This window comes from Balaenoptera borealis (genome assembly GCF_965194805.1).
Source record: "Balaenoptera borealis genome assembly, chromosome: 14".
Classification (NCBI taxonomy): domain Eukaryota; kingdom Metazoa; phylum Chordata; class Mammalia; order Artiodactyla; family Balaenopteridae; genus Balaenoptera; species Balaenoptera borealis.
The window spans coordinates 44,320,815-44,337,355 of NC_138875.1; the positions used below are offsets into that span (position 1 = coordinate 44,320,815).

The window sequence follows — 16,541 nt, forward strand, 5'->3', positions numbered from 1 at the left end:
ACAACAGAGGATCAGCAGAGAATGAAATTTGAGAGTTACAGTGCTTTATGATAAGTTATTAATTGAAAGTAGTATAGTTAAGGGTAACCCACAATCATAAATTTTCTGTCATCTCTAGAAAAGAATGCCAATGTCGGAAGGTATATTCATTTTAAAGAAAATAAGCACTTATTACATTAAGAGAGTTGAATTAACATCATCTTAATCATAACATAAAGGTAAAAACTACAGTTCACTCAATCTGATTATACTACTGCTCCTTAACTTGAAAAATTCTATTTCCTTTCAATTATGGTCCATGGATTTGCTTTAAAATAGGCCTCCATTTGACAATCTCAAATAACTCAAATTACATGTTCTTCTGTGCCAAGGTAAAACAATCTGACAATTAGATCAAAAGTGGTTCACAAAATAAATTTTTGTTTTTCCAAACACATAGTTCTCCAGATGCAGTAACCTTTCTTACATTGAGAATTTAAGAATAACCTATAATTACTCCATAAAACTGCTAAAATTATCAGAGTACACTTGAATTTTACATATATTTGAAATATTATTACATACATCTTTATACAGTATGACTAAAAAACGCAAATTACACAAAATAAAAAAATATATATATCAAGAATGACATAATTTTAGCACTGGAGGGCAGAAGAAATGGAAATTCTGTTCATGCCATTCTCAGAATTGCACATGTCTGTGCTTATTACATAAACTGGAAAACAAGTATGAACCATTCTTTGTCAGGCTGAATCTTGAATCAGACAAGGTTTTAATTCACTGAAGATGAATAAAATGCAATTTCACAATTAATAAAACGAAAGTCATATGATTTTTTTTTTGTAACTATCAAGACACATTTGGGAAGTAGAAATTAACCTCATGCTTTGCTCTGGGGATCCATTTTTATATTATATAACTTCCCTCATGCACTCTGTTAAAGCAGTGAACTAAGGCCAGAATCTACCATTCAACCTGGCTTTACATAAATAAGCTCCCTCATTTTTAAAAAGAATGTGTCTCACGTGCAGATATAAGAAATCTATTATGAGCTTAACAAGCTACTTACACTACACGAGAAATACATCCTCCACCTGTCATACCAATTTTACTTTTCTAGCAGGTATAATTTTCCTTAAATCTAGACAGTTTACATATATATCATCCTTTTGTTAACCTGGGGGTTTGCTCTTCCTCTATTAATTATCTCTCTAATATAGAAGGTGGACAGTAAATTCAACTTTCACCACTTCTACAAACCAAAGTTCACCTATATTATCATAAAAACAACAGAACTTGCTCTGTAACTGTCCAGTATGATACATCTTGCCTCAAAACTCAAGTCTAGATTGAAAAAGTTAACTTAACTTCAATATTTAAATGGTATTTTCTTAATCTTGAAAAACTCACTTACCACAAATTCTCCATAATCAAACTGATGTCTTTGATTTAGATGACTAACGAAATTTCTAGTAATCTGGCTAGGATCTCCCCAAGGAAGAGATACACAAATAGGACATGTCTATAAGAAACACAGTATTTCAAATAAAAAATAATGAAAATAACCAAACATCATCATTGAAAGTATTAAAACATGTTACAAAAAAATCTACATGAAAAGCATTTCTAAGAGCCAAATTTCATGAATAGATTATTTATAGACCAAATTACCTTAGATAAATTACACTAATCTAACACAACACAATAAAAAGAGAGATCTTACATATTCTATTACTTAAATCTCATTATTCTACTGTTTTAACAGAAATACCATATCCAGCCTTAACCAACTGTAATAATAATTACCAATAACCAGTATGTAATCTCATTAGAGCCACACAATAACTGTGATATAATTATTATTATTAGCTTAATTTCATTTATAAGTAAGATGAAAGTAAAGGAAGCTTTAAATTGTATCCTTAAGGTTTCAAATGAAGTAAGTACATCTTAAAAAGTGAATGGATTACAGACTGAAATGAAAGAAAACAGAACTTTAGTAACTGGACTATAGCCAAAGTTTGTGCTATATTGAATATAATGCAGAAACAAAAATTCACTAATGCAATATAAAACAAATGAAATCTCTTAAATATGAGATTCTTCCTTAGAGACGTCTTTGGCACTGTATCTGTTGACTTAACAGTAACAGACCCTCTCCTAATGAGCAAAGTAGGTGGGGTATCTCCCTTGGCGCTACACGAGACTTTAAGGGCATACTGGGGCATACTCTTCCACAACTTTTTGTAAAATTGCTAAGATGTACCCACAATCCTTATTTTATCTATTGATACATTTTCCTTCTAATTTCTGAAGAAAATATTTACATATCAAAATGGGAAGTATCTCTTCCAGCTCAGTTTCTCCTGTTCGATATACAGTTGAAATTGAAACTCATGTTCCAAATGTGGAGTTGTAGAACCATTAACACTATGTTGGAATCCTGCACTCTGCTCTATCTCCTTCAGTCATCAAAAAAGGTCTCACCACTTTCATACACACCCTCAAAATGGCATCAAAAAGATATGTATGCATCAAAAAGAAAGTATGATTCTTTTCCTTCCTTGCTCTATGCACTCATATACCACATTCTGCAAGGATACAATTTACAATGCTACTCCTTGGTAGTGAGTCCTCAGTTCACCTTTCCTTACTCCGCTCTTTTCCAGGCTATTCTCGTACTTTACGCTCACAATTAAGCATATGCCTTTTTATAAGTTAGTTACTGGGATTTTAAATATCTCATTTCGCTTCACAGTCATCAATCCTTTGTTGACAAAATATACCTTACTGATAATGCCCCACCAAATTTAAAGTAACCACTTTCCCTTGTACACATGAAGTAAAATAAATGGGACAGCATACCTTAAACAGAAGACTGTCTTAAACATACATACTTACCACAGGAACTATCTGAAATAGGTGATTACTATTACAGTGATCCAGTAAACGCTGTCTGGTAAAATTTGACTCTTGACACAAGGGACACTTAAAGGTGGGATGCCCGGAAGAGCTATAAAACAATTTTAAATGCAGCATACTGAATTTGAGATCATAACGTAAAAATGATGAGCTATTTTTTGACCAATAATTATTTCTTTCTTTAAAAGTTATAATTATAGACTAATCAAAGGTTCTCTCATTTTTAAAAAACTATGTTTTCAATAAATAATCTACAATAGATATTCCTAAACAATCTCAGTTTACAGTACCCTTAGTGTCTAGGAAATTTTTTCATGTTGCCTCTACAAGAAGCCTAAACAAAAATAATAACAAACCTAGCTGTCCCATTAAGTAGTTAGATTCAAACAACTTAATTTAGTCATTCCTGTAACCAGTAGATGTCACTGTATGTCCCCCATAAATTCTAAATATCCCATGGTGTCCCAGTATGGAAACACCATATCTAGGAAATTAACTTTTAAAAGACTTACATCCATATGGTGTATCTTTAATTTATCCTAGTTCTAAGACTCTAACATACAAAATTCATAGGAAAAGTGAAAAACAAAAGCATCAGCCATCAGAATGATCAACGTTTCAAAATATTTTGAGGATCATGCATCACTGGGTTTTAATATCTCAGTTTCAGCAAGGGACAGTTCAATATTGACAACTCTGCCTAAATTATGCATGGAAGAAACCTGACCACAGTGAAAGAGGAGAGCTACACGCTTCTAATTTAACGTGACCTGTAAAAGCAACTGCATCATTTATTTCTAAACTGCTAACTTATGCATTATGTCTAATGATTTAACTGAATTTAAATTTTTAAATTTAAAAATCCACTATTACAAAGTGATAGGTATTATTTACTAAAATAATAGAAATTCAAAAGCTTACCTTGTATTGTCTTGATAAGTTTCTGTGTTATCAGATGTGGATGTTTCACTCCTATTACTTAAGAGGCATGGGGGGGAGGGGGAAAAGTTAATACTTCAAGTAATAAAGCACAACACAGATTCATTAACTGCTAATGAAGACAACCAGTCTGAATTTGTTTGAGAAACCTGAACTTCAAATTGTTCTGAACTATGACATAATTATGGCATTAATTACTTTTCAAATAAATTCTGATAAGAAGACTGCTTATGAGGTCCTTTAAAAATTAATTTAGGCATAGTTACAAAAGTATAGAGAATATAGTATTTTGCAGAATTGTCTTAAATCCATAGCATGAACATTTCCCCAGGTCCTTTAGACTTTCAAATTAAGAGACTCCTCTACCGCTACCTGGACTATTAAGTTTCTGAATGCTGGGGCAGAATCAAGAATTTGTGAACTTCTTGACTTGTAACTAGGATATAGTTTAAGGTTGTAGCATCCAAAATGGAGTAGGTTAAGAAAAAATATTTGAATGTTCATTATGTTTATATTTTCCAAAAAGGAACTAGGCTTTCCAACATTTAATATACAGAATAACTTGATGTCCTCACTGGGACCCCATGCCAGAGTCATGTGTCATACGCAGTATCAGAGAAATCCTGAGAGAAAAGTGGGCATTCCATATGAGGATTGTCAGTCATGCATTATAGAATTTCATCAATGTAGTCAATTTTATAAAAACAAGGCCTTTCAAGAGCAGAAACATTAAAATAAAAATGAGATAGGCAGTGGACAAAAAAACTGTTGTGAAACTTAGAAAACTGACTTTTCATTTTTCTTTTACAAAAGGACAAGCAATACTATATCATCTACCTAACAGATGTTCTCCAAAGACAGTCATTTCCCTTCTGTGAAAATACTGTTGTGTCTCCACACATATTCTCTGCAAGAAAGCTTCCCTGCCCAAATAGAAGACTATTAAACCACTATTTTGCACCTTCTTAGCAGTTACTAATCTGTCTCTGCAGGTAAAGGTGGTATTTTAACAGTGTGGAGACTAAAAACTGCTTTTCAAAATAAATTCAAACTACGGAGAGTGCATTTGTTAAAGGGATGTTATGACTTAACCAAAAACAGTATGTCACCTATTTTTAAAAAAATCTCATATCTATACATTTAAAGTTGGTAACAGCTTTTTCTAAACTGTTTTTAAATCTTCCAAATAAATATAATCATTGGGTTTTGAACATGCCCTAATAAAATATAAAAACTTCCAATTAGTTTGTAAGACCAACTACAACATCATCAGAGACTATGGAAAATTTCAACAAAAGCCCTTTTAATATTTACCAAATGCGACTGAAAAATATAGGAATCTCAACCTATGACATACTCTTCCATTTGGATCTGTATTGCGTGTTGTAGGTATCTTTTCAGCCATGATAGTCATCAAGACCAAGTATCAAAGTAAAGTGAATTTAGATTCAAATCTTTAAATTACTGTCACTGTATTAAACCAAGATTTTAAGAAATTTTAGAAATCATAGTCAACCATATTGTTTTCAATAAAAACAGTAATAAAACTTGAAGAATGAAAATATTTTATACCATTAAATAAAGCAAACTTATTTTTAAAGTAACTTTTTCATCTTTATCTCACTTAAATTTTGCATGTGTTATGCGTAAAGTATTAGTACTATAAAACACATGCATAGTTTTAAAATAAACACACACATACTGGGAGTACATGCTCAATTATTTTCACTGGTCGGGTATGCAATCACAAAACTCCTGATTTAAAGCATTTTAATATCAAAGTTAATGCCCTTTTTAAATGTTTTCTCCCTTCCACCTACATTTACAATTCTCTATTTTCCATTATTATTGTTATCATCATTCTAGTCCTTCCTGATCATCCTGTATCATGCCCTGGGCTATTACTGGGAGCCTACTCATTTATTCTAGAAATGCATGAATGAGTTCAACAATAGAATATCTATTACTGACAACCATACTATCAATTTAAAAAACATATGGGGCTTCCCTGGTGGCGCAGTGGTTGAGAATCTGCCTGCTAATGCACGGAACACGGGTTCGAGCCCTGCTCTGGGAAGATCCCACATGCCGTGGAGCAACTGGGCCCGTGAGCCACGACTACTGAGCCTGCGCGTCTGGAGCCTGTGCGCCGCAACAAGAGAGGCCGCGATAGTGAGCGGCCCGCGCACCGCAATGAAGAGTGGCCCCCGCTCCCCGCAACTAGAGAAAGCCCTCACACAGAAACGAAGACCCAACACAGCTAAAAATAAATAAATAAATAAATAAATTTATTAAAAAAAAAAAAAAAAAACAACATATGATCATTTATTTCATCTGATGTAGAAACCATTCACTAAAATTCAACCTCCATGATGGAAACAAAAACAAAAAAGCCTCTGATCACCCACAATGCTTTCAAAAGTACAAATCCCTAAACTCTAGATAGCAGCGTATCTGGGAATGAAGCCAGATGTATACTTTTTTTTAATTGCATACAAGATTCTGATCTGAGTAAGAACCATTCAATGGAGAAATCTTAACTTCAGGATGAGAGCATCATAGAACAGATAAAGAATATGTTAAAAAAACTGTAGTGAACACCATCCATAACAATAAAATTTTAGATGCATTCCCACTAAAATCAAGAAAAAAAAGGTGCCTTCTATTTAATACTGGATAGAGGCCCTAGTTAATGCAATAAATCAAGTACGAAATGAAGCAGTAAGAGACAAAATTGCACTGACAAACCAAATGATTTTCTACGTAATAAATCCAAAAGAATCTACAGGTAAATTATTTAGAACTATTAGAACTAATAAATCAGCAAAGTTGCTAAATGAAAGATTAACATAAAAATCCTTAATATTCCTACTCACTAGTAATAACCACTCAGATTATAAAACAGGAAAAAAGATCCATTTGTACAGCAACAAAAACTATAAGGTTTTACTGGGAAAAGATATACTAGAACATATTTATGTGTGCTCTAAATGGACTTCTTTTACTGCATTTTTTTTTTAATGGAAGAGATAAACAGGTGGGAAACTGGGTGGGAAAAATGAGTATCATATGATGTCAATTCTCTCCAAATTAATCTATGATTTCAATAAATTCAACCTTTATAATGCTTCCGATCAAAATCTCTACAGGAATTTTTGGGAAACTCAAAAGTCTGATCCTAAAATTCATATGGAATAGCAAAGGGCCAAGAATAACAGAAACAATTTTCTAGGTAAAACAAGAGGGAGTACTTTCCCTACATGATATTAAGACGTATTGTTAAAGCCACAGTAATTAAGATAACATGGTATTAGAGGAATAAACGAAGCAACAGAACAGAAGAGATGTGTAGGACCAAAATGGCATTATAAATCAGTGGGGAAAGAATGGACTCCTCAATGAATGGTACTGGGACAAATGGTTATCACTTGGGGAAAATTTTTCCTACCTCACATTATACATCCAAAATAAATGTGAAAAGCACAGCTTTAAAATGTTAAAGAAGAAAATATCTTCCATAATTTTATGATGTGGGAAAGGATTTCTCAAGCATGACACAAAAAGCAAAAAAACATAAAGAAAATAAATATATATAAAAATATAAATATAATACTTATGTATGTCAAAAGACACGATAAGACTAGCCAAAGACTGATCAAAAATATTTGCAATCAGGCAACAAAAGCCAAAACAGACAAGTGGGACTGCATTAAACTGAAAAGCTTCTGCATAGCAAAGGAAACAAAAGAGTGAAAGGCAACATATGTAATGGGAGAAAGTATCTGTAAACCATGTTTCTGACAAAGGGTTAATCTCCAAAATACATAAGGAACTCCTACAACTCAACAGCAAAGAAACTAATGACCCAATTACAGAATGGGCTAAAAATATGAATAGAGACGTTTCTCCAAAGATGACATACAAATGGCCAACATGTATATGAAAAGATTCTCAACGCCACTAATCATCAGGGAAATACAAATCAAAACCACAATGAAATATCACCTCATAGCTGTTATGATAGCTATTATCAAAAAACAAAAGACAACAAGTGTTAGTGAGGATGTTGAGAAACTGGAACCTTTGTACACTGTTGGTGAGAATGCAAAATGGTGCAGCTGCTATGGAAAACAGTTATAGTGAAGTTCCTCAAAAAAATAAAAAGTAGAACTACCATATGATCCAGCAATCCCACTTCTGGGTATTTATCAAAAAGAAGTGAAATCAGAATCTTGAAGAAACAGCACTCCCAAGTTCACTGCAGCGCTATTCACAATAGCCAAGATATAGAAACAATCTTGTGAATGGATAAAGAAAAAAAGATATGAATGGATAAAGAAAATGTGGCATATACATGCAATGGAATATTATTCAATTTTAAAAGAAAAGAAAGCCCTGCAACTGTGACAACATAAATACACCTTGAGGCCATTATGCTAAGTTAAACAAGCCAGTCACAGGACAAATACTGCATGATTCCACTTATATGAGGTATTTAAAATAGTCAAACTCAAAGAAGCCAAGAATAGAATGGTGGCTAACAGGAGCTACAGGACGGGGAAATGAGAGTTTCTAATCAACATGTACAAATTTCAGTTATGCAAGGTAAGTTCTAGAGATCTGCTGTACAACACTGTGCCTATACTGTATATAACAATACTATACTGTACACTTAAAAATCTGTTGAGAGTAGACATCATGTTAAATATTCTTACCACAATAAAAAAAGGGGTGAGAAAAAGCTCAAAAAACTTATGCATGACTATGCCATTTTATGCTAAATTAAATTATGATATTACCTAAGGCAGTTTTCAAAATACTAGAGTACCTCATTTCCAGTCTTTAAAATGCGAAGAAAAATCTCAAGTTCTATGTTTACACGTTTCAGAAAACAGCAAAAAAATAATTTTTAATTCTTTGGAAAAAATGTAAATATATTTGTATTGCATGTAATAAAGAATTATTATCCAGAATATATCATGAATGCCTATAAATAAGGAAAAGGACATTTTATCTAATACTTGTACCAGATTCCTTAATAGTTACTTAGCCACTGAAAATGTTCAACACCTCGGAGAGAAATCTGTTAGAAACATAAGATTGTTTGCAAATTTCATTCTTTCAGTCTTTGTGAAGAGTTGTATTTGGACTAAACTGTTACAGGTTTACTGACATCCAGTTATTAATGTTTACAAAGAGTTAAGATGAGTTGGAAAAGCCTGCAAGCAGACCAAATAATTTCCAAGGAAAATAAAACAGAAATGTGTGTTGGTATCTAATGATTACATGCATCCTCCCTCTCTCCTTTCTAGTAGCTAAAGAAAACAGAAAGATACAGTCCTACATGTTAAAATCAGAATTTTATGTTATGAACTAGAAATGGCGTTAGTAAAATAACTAGCACTGCTACATAATTATTATAAGAAACTACCCCATACGAATGCAATAATTTTGTTAAACATTCACCAACATTTATTAGTTTATGGTAAATAGTTTTACCCTGACTTATCTGACTGAAACTAGTGTTGGTTTATTTTGGATGACTTGACTGGAAGTTATACTGCTTACACAGATGGAAAGGGGGATTATGTCTGTTTTACCCATTCCTGCATATTCAATAACATGTAGTGTGCCCAGTAGTTCAGAAGGTACAATAAATGTATGCTGAATTGATTAAATGATCTAAGGGTTTATTTTGAAATTTTTTTTTAACTATGTTAGTTTCTTCTTTTGAGGACCTATGGGCAAAGCACTTCAGTATAATCTCTTTTATTATCAGGAAAAGCTGTCTTTCTCATTAAGAACTATTTGGTTTACAATATCATAGACTCTTTTTTTAATAAAACCTTTATTTTTTTATTTATTTTTTATACAGCAGGTTCTTATTAGTCATCCATTTTATACACATCAGTGTATACATGTCAATCCCAATCTCCCAATTCATCACACCACCACCACCATCACCCCCGGCTTTCCCCCCTTGGTGTCCATACTTTTGTTCTCTACATCTCTGTCTCAATTTCTGTGATATCAGTGATGTTGGTCTCTAATTTTCTTTTTTTGTAGTACCTTTGTCTGGTTTTGGTATCAGGGTGATGGTGGCCTCATAGAATGAGTTTGGGAGTGTTCCTTCCTCTGCAATTTTTTAGAAGAGTTTGAGAAGGATGGGTGTCAGCTCTTCTTTAAATGTTTGATAGAATTCAGCTGTGAAACCATCTGGTCCTGGACTTTTGTTTGTTGGAAGATTTTTAATCACAGTTTCAATTTCATTACTTGTGATTGGTCTGTTCATATTTTCTATTTCTTCCTGGCTCAGTCTTGGAAGGTTATACCTTTCTAAGAATTTATCCAGTTCTTCCAGGTTGTCCATTTTATTGGCATAGAGTTGCTTGTTGTAGTCTCTCAGGATGCTTTGTATTTCTGTGGTGTCTGTTGTAACTTCTCCTTTTTCATTTCTAATTTTATTGATTTGAGTCCTCTCCCTCTTTTTCTTGATGAGTCTGGCTAATGGTTTATCACTTTTGTTCATCTTCTCAAAGAACCAGCTTTTAGTTTTATTGATATTTGCTATTGTTTTCTTTGTTTCTATTTCATTTATTTCTGCTCTGATCTTTATGATTTCTTTCCTTCTGCTAACTTTGGGTTCTGTTTGTTCTTCTTTCTCTAGTTCCTTTAGGTGTAAGGTTAGATTGTTTACTTGAGATTTTTCTTGTTTCTTGAGGTAGACTTGTATAGCTATAAACTTCCCTCTTAGAACTGCTTTTGCTGCATCCCATAGGTTTTGGATCGTTATTTCTAAGTATTTTTTGATTTCCTCTTTGATTTCTTCAGGGATCTCTTGGTTATTTAGTAACGTATTGTTTAACCTCCAAATGTTTGTGTTTTTTACGTTTTTTTCCCTGTAACTGATTTCTAATCTCATAGCACTGTTGTCGGAAAAGATGCTTCATATGATTTCAATTTTCTTAAATTTACTGAGGCTTGATTTGTGACCCAAGATGTGATCTATCCTGGAGAATGTTCCGTGCGCATTGAGAAGAAAGCGTAATCTTGCTGTTTTTGGACGGAATGTCCTATCAATATCAATTAAATCTATCTGGTCTATTGTGTCCTTTAAAACTTATGTTTCCTTATTAATTTTCTGTTTGGAAGATCTGTCCATTGGTGTAAGTGAGGTGTTAAAGTCCCCCACTATTATTGTCTTACTGTCGATTTCCTCTTTTAGAGCTGTTAGCAGTTGCCTTATGTATTGAGGTGCTCCTATATTGGGTGCATATATATTTAAAATTGTTATACCTTCTTCTTGGATTGATCCCTTGATCATTATGTAGTGTCCTTCCTTGTCTCTTGTAACATTCTTTATTTTAAAGTCTATTTTATCTGATATGAGTATTGCTACTCCAGCTTTCTTTTGATTTCCATTTGCATGCAATATCTTTTTCCATCCCCTCACTCTCAGTCTGTATGTGTCCCTAGGTCTGAAGTGGGTCTCTTGTAGACAGCATATATATATATATATGCGTCTTGTTCTTGTGTCCATTCAGCAAGCCTGTGTCTTTTGGTTGGAGCATTTAATCCATTCACGTTTAAGGTAATTATCGATATGTATGTTCCTATGACCATTTTCTTAATTGTTTTGGGTTTGTTTTTGTAAGTCCTTTTCTTCTCCTGTGTTTCCCACTTAGAGAAGTTCCTTTAGCATTTGTTGTAGAGCTGGTTTGGTGGTGCTGAATTCTCTTAGCTTTTGCTTGTCTGTAAAGCTTTTGATTTCTCCATCGAATCTGAATGAGATCCTTGCCAGGTAATCTTGGTTGTAGGTTCTTCCCTTTCATCACTTTAAGTATATCATGCCACTCCCTTCTGGCTTGTAGAATTTCTGCTGAGAAATCAGCTGTTAACCTTATGGGAGTTCCCTCATGTTATTTGTCGTTTTTCCCTTGCTGCTTTCAATAATTTTTCTTTGTCTTTAATTTTTGGCAATTTGATTACTATGTGTCTCGGCGTGTTTCTCCTTGGGTTTATCCTGTATGGGACTCTCTGCACTTCCTGGACTTGGGTGGCTATTTCCTTTCCCATGTTAGGGAAGTTTTCGACTATAATCTCTTCAAATATTTTCTCGGGTCCTTTCTCTCTCTCTTCTCCTTCTGGGACCCCTATAATGTGAATGTTGTCCCAGAGGTCTCTTAGGCTGTCTTCATTTCTTTTCATTCTTTTTTCTTTATTCTGTTCTGCAGAAGTGAATTCCACCATTCTGTCTTCCAGGTCACTTATCTGTTCTTCTGCCTCAGTTATTCTGCTGTTGATTCCTTCTAGTGTATTTTTCATTTCAGTTACTGTACTGTTCATCTCTGCTTGTTCTTTAATTCTTCTAGATCTTTGTTAAACATTTCTTGCATCTTCTCGATATTTGCCTCCATTCTTTTTCCGAGGTCCTGGATCATCTTTACTATCATTATTTAGAATTCTTTTTCTGGAAGGTTGCCTATCTCCACTTCATTTAGTTGTTTTTCTGGGGTTTTATCTTGTTCCTTCATCTGGTACATAGCCCTCTGCCTTTTCATCTTGTCTATCTTTCTGTGAATGTCTACAATATCAAAGATACTATTAATAACATAGTGGATGTTTTCTTCTTTGTACTACTTGGAAGCTGTGAAGCACAGTGTACAGAGTATTACAATATATTCGGCTACTAACTGAAATCCTATGTGCTGGGTATATTTTTTGCCCCTCTAGATCTTCTCTCCTCTATTTTTCACCATGCTCTTTGTACTGAGAAACTAACCTGCATTAGCACGTTCCCTTCTCTGCTTCCCAAATGGGTTCAGCCCAGCAGGAGATTTGGAGGAAGAAACAAGAGGAAGGTTAGGATACCTATTTCTCAGACTCCTTCCCAGCAAAACTGCCTTGACTGGTTGCATCCCTCTCCAACTGCCCTCTCCACATAGCCTTCTTTCTCCAATTCTGTCTACTTTCTCCCCTCCCCTGCTTTCAGTAGACCCAGAGTACATGACTATTCCTTGTGACTTCCTATACCCTGCTTACATAGTGCACCCAATACTCTACTCCTTAAAAATAGTCACTTCACACAAAAAAATTAAAAAATAAAAAAATAGTCCTTCACTAAATTCTCCTCAAATTATCTGATTTGAGTATAATTATCTGTTTCCTCCCAGGACCCTGACTATACACTCTGGCTTCTTATATTTCCTACCATTTTTTAAAAAATCTTTTCCTTCCTTCAACAATTTCCTTACTAGAAATTCACATACAAACTGAATTTTTCCATTGCAACTAGAATTTTGCATAGGATATAAACATGAATAAGACTAGGAAGCCCATTCTACTAGATAAAAAAAAACAGACAAGTAAATAGGAAATACTTCAGAGTATCTAACACTTGGTCTAAGTCTTCAAAGAGAAGAAAAAGTCCACTGGCTGGCAAAGTGTGGGTTAGAATGGTGGGGAAAGTATAGAGGTGAGGGAGTGATGGTGATGATGATGATAATTAAAAACATTTAGGAAATTCCCTGGTGGTCCAGCGGTTAGGACTCCATGCTTTCACTGCCGAGGGTACGGGCTCAGTCCCTGGTCAGGCAACTAAGATTCCATTCCGCAAGCTGCGCTGCACAGCCGAAAAAATAAAAACCAAAAAAAAGAAACAAAAAACCCCCGAACATTCACCAAGTAAGGTACTATTCAATATGTTTTACTTGTATTAACCTACTTATTGACTCCCACCAATGAGGTGTTTAATAGTATCACCACTACCTTTTTAAACAGATGAGAAAACTGAGGTACAGTTTCTTGCCAAAGTCATACAAATAGTAAATGACAGAGCCTGGTACCCAGGCAGTCTGGCTCCAAGCCTTCATGTTTAATGACTAAGTTATATTGCTTCTCAAGGATGGCAAGGATACAGTGGGAATAATTCAACATGGCTAAGGCATATTATGCAATATGGGTAGCCAAGAAAGACAAAGGCTAAATGGAAAGGTAAGTGCCAGATCAGAAAGAGCTTTAGAATAAGGGATTTTGTCTTATTAAGCTAGTTGTTGAATTAGATCATGGAACCCCTTGAGAATCTTGACATTCTCTCTCCAGAAAAATGCACACATAGTACACACAAAAAATTGGAAGTTTAAGCAGTTCACAGAGCCCTTACTGGCCTGTGGAACCCAGGAGGAGAAACACAGCTATGGGGCCACAGAAAGTCACTGACAAGGTACAGAAGAGAAGGTACAAGGACAAGGAGAAAGAGGTCAGAGTTGCACTTCTGAAATATCACTTTGGCAATCGTATACAGGACAGATTAAAGGAGGATCACCAACTAAAAGAATACTGCAACAGTTCAAGTGAGAGATGATGGGGACTTGAGCTAGGGAAGTGACAACAGGGGCAGAAGAAAAGAACAGATGAGGAATACTGCTATTAGAAATCAATAGTACCTATGACCAATTAGATATGGGGGGTAAGAGGGAATAAGGCATGTCTCATGAGAAGAAAACTGAGTCATTTAACAAGCAGTGACTGCCCAAATCATATATACTAGGAACTTTGCTAAGAACTAGAGACATTGTTGAACAAGATAAACACCATCCCTGCACTTAAGAATAATCTACTGGGTTAATAACAAATTGTTGAGTAATTTCAAAACAGCAGAAGTACAGAAATAAAAAACCGAAAGGGATGAACCTAAGGGGATTTTTAAAAAATCACAAAATAAGAGTGACCAATTTCATGCAATGACACTGAGTCAAGTAAAACGAGAACCTAAAAAAGCAGGCAATCAGAAAATCACTGAAGACCTTTACCACAACAGTTTCAACTAAGGAGTTGAGAAGAAGCCTTACTACAGTATGAGTGCTTCTAAGAGTGGTTAAATTACTGCAAATTAGCAACCTGTGAAATGAAATGCTACTAAAATAAAATCTTAAAGACTCTGCTTAACATATCGCCTCCTGGGAGTCTTTCTATAATGTCAATACTGCCTTTCTTTACACAATTGTGTGTGTTTGCTACTGAGTTTTTAAAAATTAAGCACTTCATTGTTTAGAGATACATGCGTGGGCGGTAATACTATAAAGAAAAGCAAAAGAATGAACAACCCCAAAAAGAGGATAGTGGTTACCTCTGGGAGTATGGGGTTCAAATGGGCATGGGCTCACAAGGATATCTAAGGTCCTGAAAGGGGCTTCCCTGGTGGTTCAGTGGTTGAGAATCCGCCTGACAATGCAGGGGACATGGGTTTGATCCCTGGTCTGGGAAGATCCCACAGGCTGCAGAGCAACTAAGCCTGTGCGCCACAACTACTGAGCCTGTGCTCTAGAGCCTGTGAACCACAACTACTGAGCCCGCGTGCCACAACTACTGAAGCCCACGCCCCTAGAGCCCATGCTCCACAACGAGAAAAGCCACCGCAATGAGAACCCTGCGCACTGCAACGAAGAGTAGCCCCCGCTCGCCGCAACTAGAGAAAGCCTGCATGCAGCAACGAAGACCCAAAACAGCCAAAAATAATTAAATAAATAAAATAAATTTATTAAAAAAAAATAAGGTCCTGAAAAATGTTATAATTTTTGACCCTACTTAGTGGGCAACTGGGTATTTGTTTTGTCACTATTTTTTAAGCCACACATGTGCATTCTGGCCATTCTTATGCATAAAATACATTTCATAAAAATGTTTAATGTACATAAACCTGAGCCAATAAGATACAAATCAAGCCAAAACCTAGCTTTAAAAGAATTGAGACTAAAATAGAACTACAAATTTAATCGTACCAAATCTCACTTTTACATGACATTTTATCAAAATAAAAATTTCAAACAATTCTATTCTTAGTAAAAGGATCCTAGTTTGCAAATACATTACTGAAAGGGATTTTCTCTAGCTTTCAAGTAATTTCAGTTGCAAAAGAAAATACGTTCAATTCACAGATCTACTTTTTATTCAGACATGTGAAGTTTCTTAGAATGATTTTCACATAAGCTTAAGTCTAGCATAAAGTCAATCTCCCAGATGTCATTTTACATGCGTCAAACAAACTTATGAGGACAAAGGCAATTTACTTTAAAAACACAAACACCCACACACACACAAAAACAAACACAAACAAAACAGAAAACACTTTATATAGTCTCTGAAAAATTTCCATTTTAACTATAAAAATAAAAACTATAAGAATAAATATTGCTTACCTGTTCCCTACTGAATCTTGAGAGATCTGAAAGTTTGGAATGACAGAAGAAACACCATATTCATCTTGGTACTTCTTACAAGATTTGTAATGATGTCTCATGCGATAGAATTTAATCTGTAAATTATTGATTAAATGTAATGTGACTTTCAGAAGAACAAATATAACATGATTCCATTTACATGAGGTAGAACAGAATTCAGAGATAAAGTAGAATACAGGTCACTAGAGGGGTCGGGCCGGTGTGGGGTGGGAACAGCAAGTTACAATTTAACAGGTACAGGGTTTCTGTTTGGGATGATGAAAAAATTCTGGAAATAGATAGTGGTGATTGTTATACAGTGTTATGAATGTACTTAATACCACTGTATTATACACTTAAAAATGGTACGTTTTCTACCTTACCATTCATAATACTGCACTCTAATTGTTCACTTGATGCCTCGTACAGATTGTGTGTGTGTATATATATTATATATAT

General features: G+C 34.5%; 1 protein-coding gene across 3 annotated transcripts in view; it reads right to left on the bottom strand.

Moving 5' to 3' along the window:
- Positions 1–16,541, bottom strand: part of RNF138 (ring finger protein 138) — a 38,297-nt gene that overhangs the window by 390 nt on the left and 21,366 nt on the right. For 2 of the 3 annotated variants that reach the window (XM_082354403.1, XM_082354404.1), the window contains 4 exons: positions 16,062–16,177; positions 3,847–3,903; positions 2,905–3,016; positions 1,418–1,525 (listed from right to left, as the gene is read on the bottom strand). In XM_082354403.1, coding sequence (XP_082210529.1) covers positions 1,418–1,525; positions 2,905–3,016; positions 3,847–3,903; positions 16,062–16,177 — 393 coding nt within the window. The remainder of the gene's footprint in view (positions 1–1,417; positions 1,526–2,904; positions 3,017–3,846; positions 3,904–16,061; positions 16,178–16,541) is intronic. The other variant, XM_082354402.1, reaches the window with a different exon arrangement.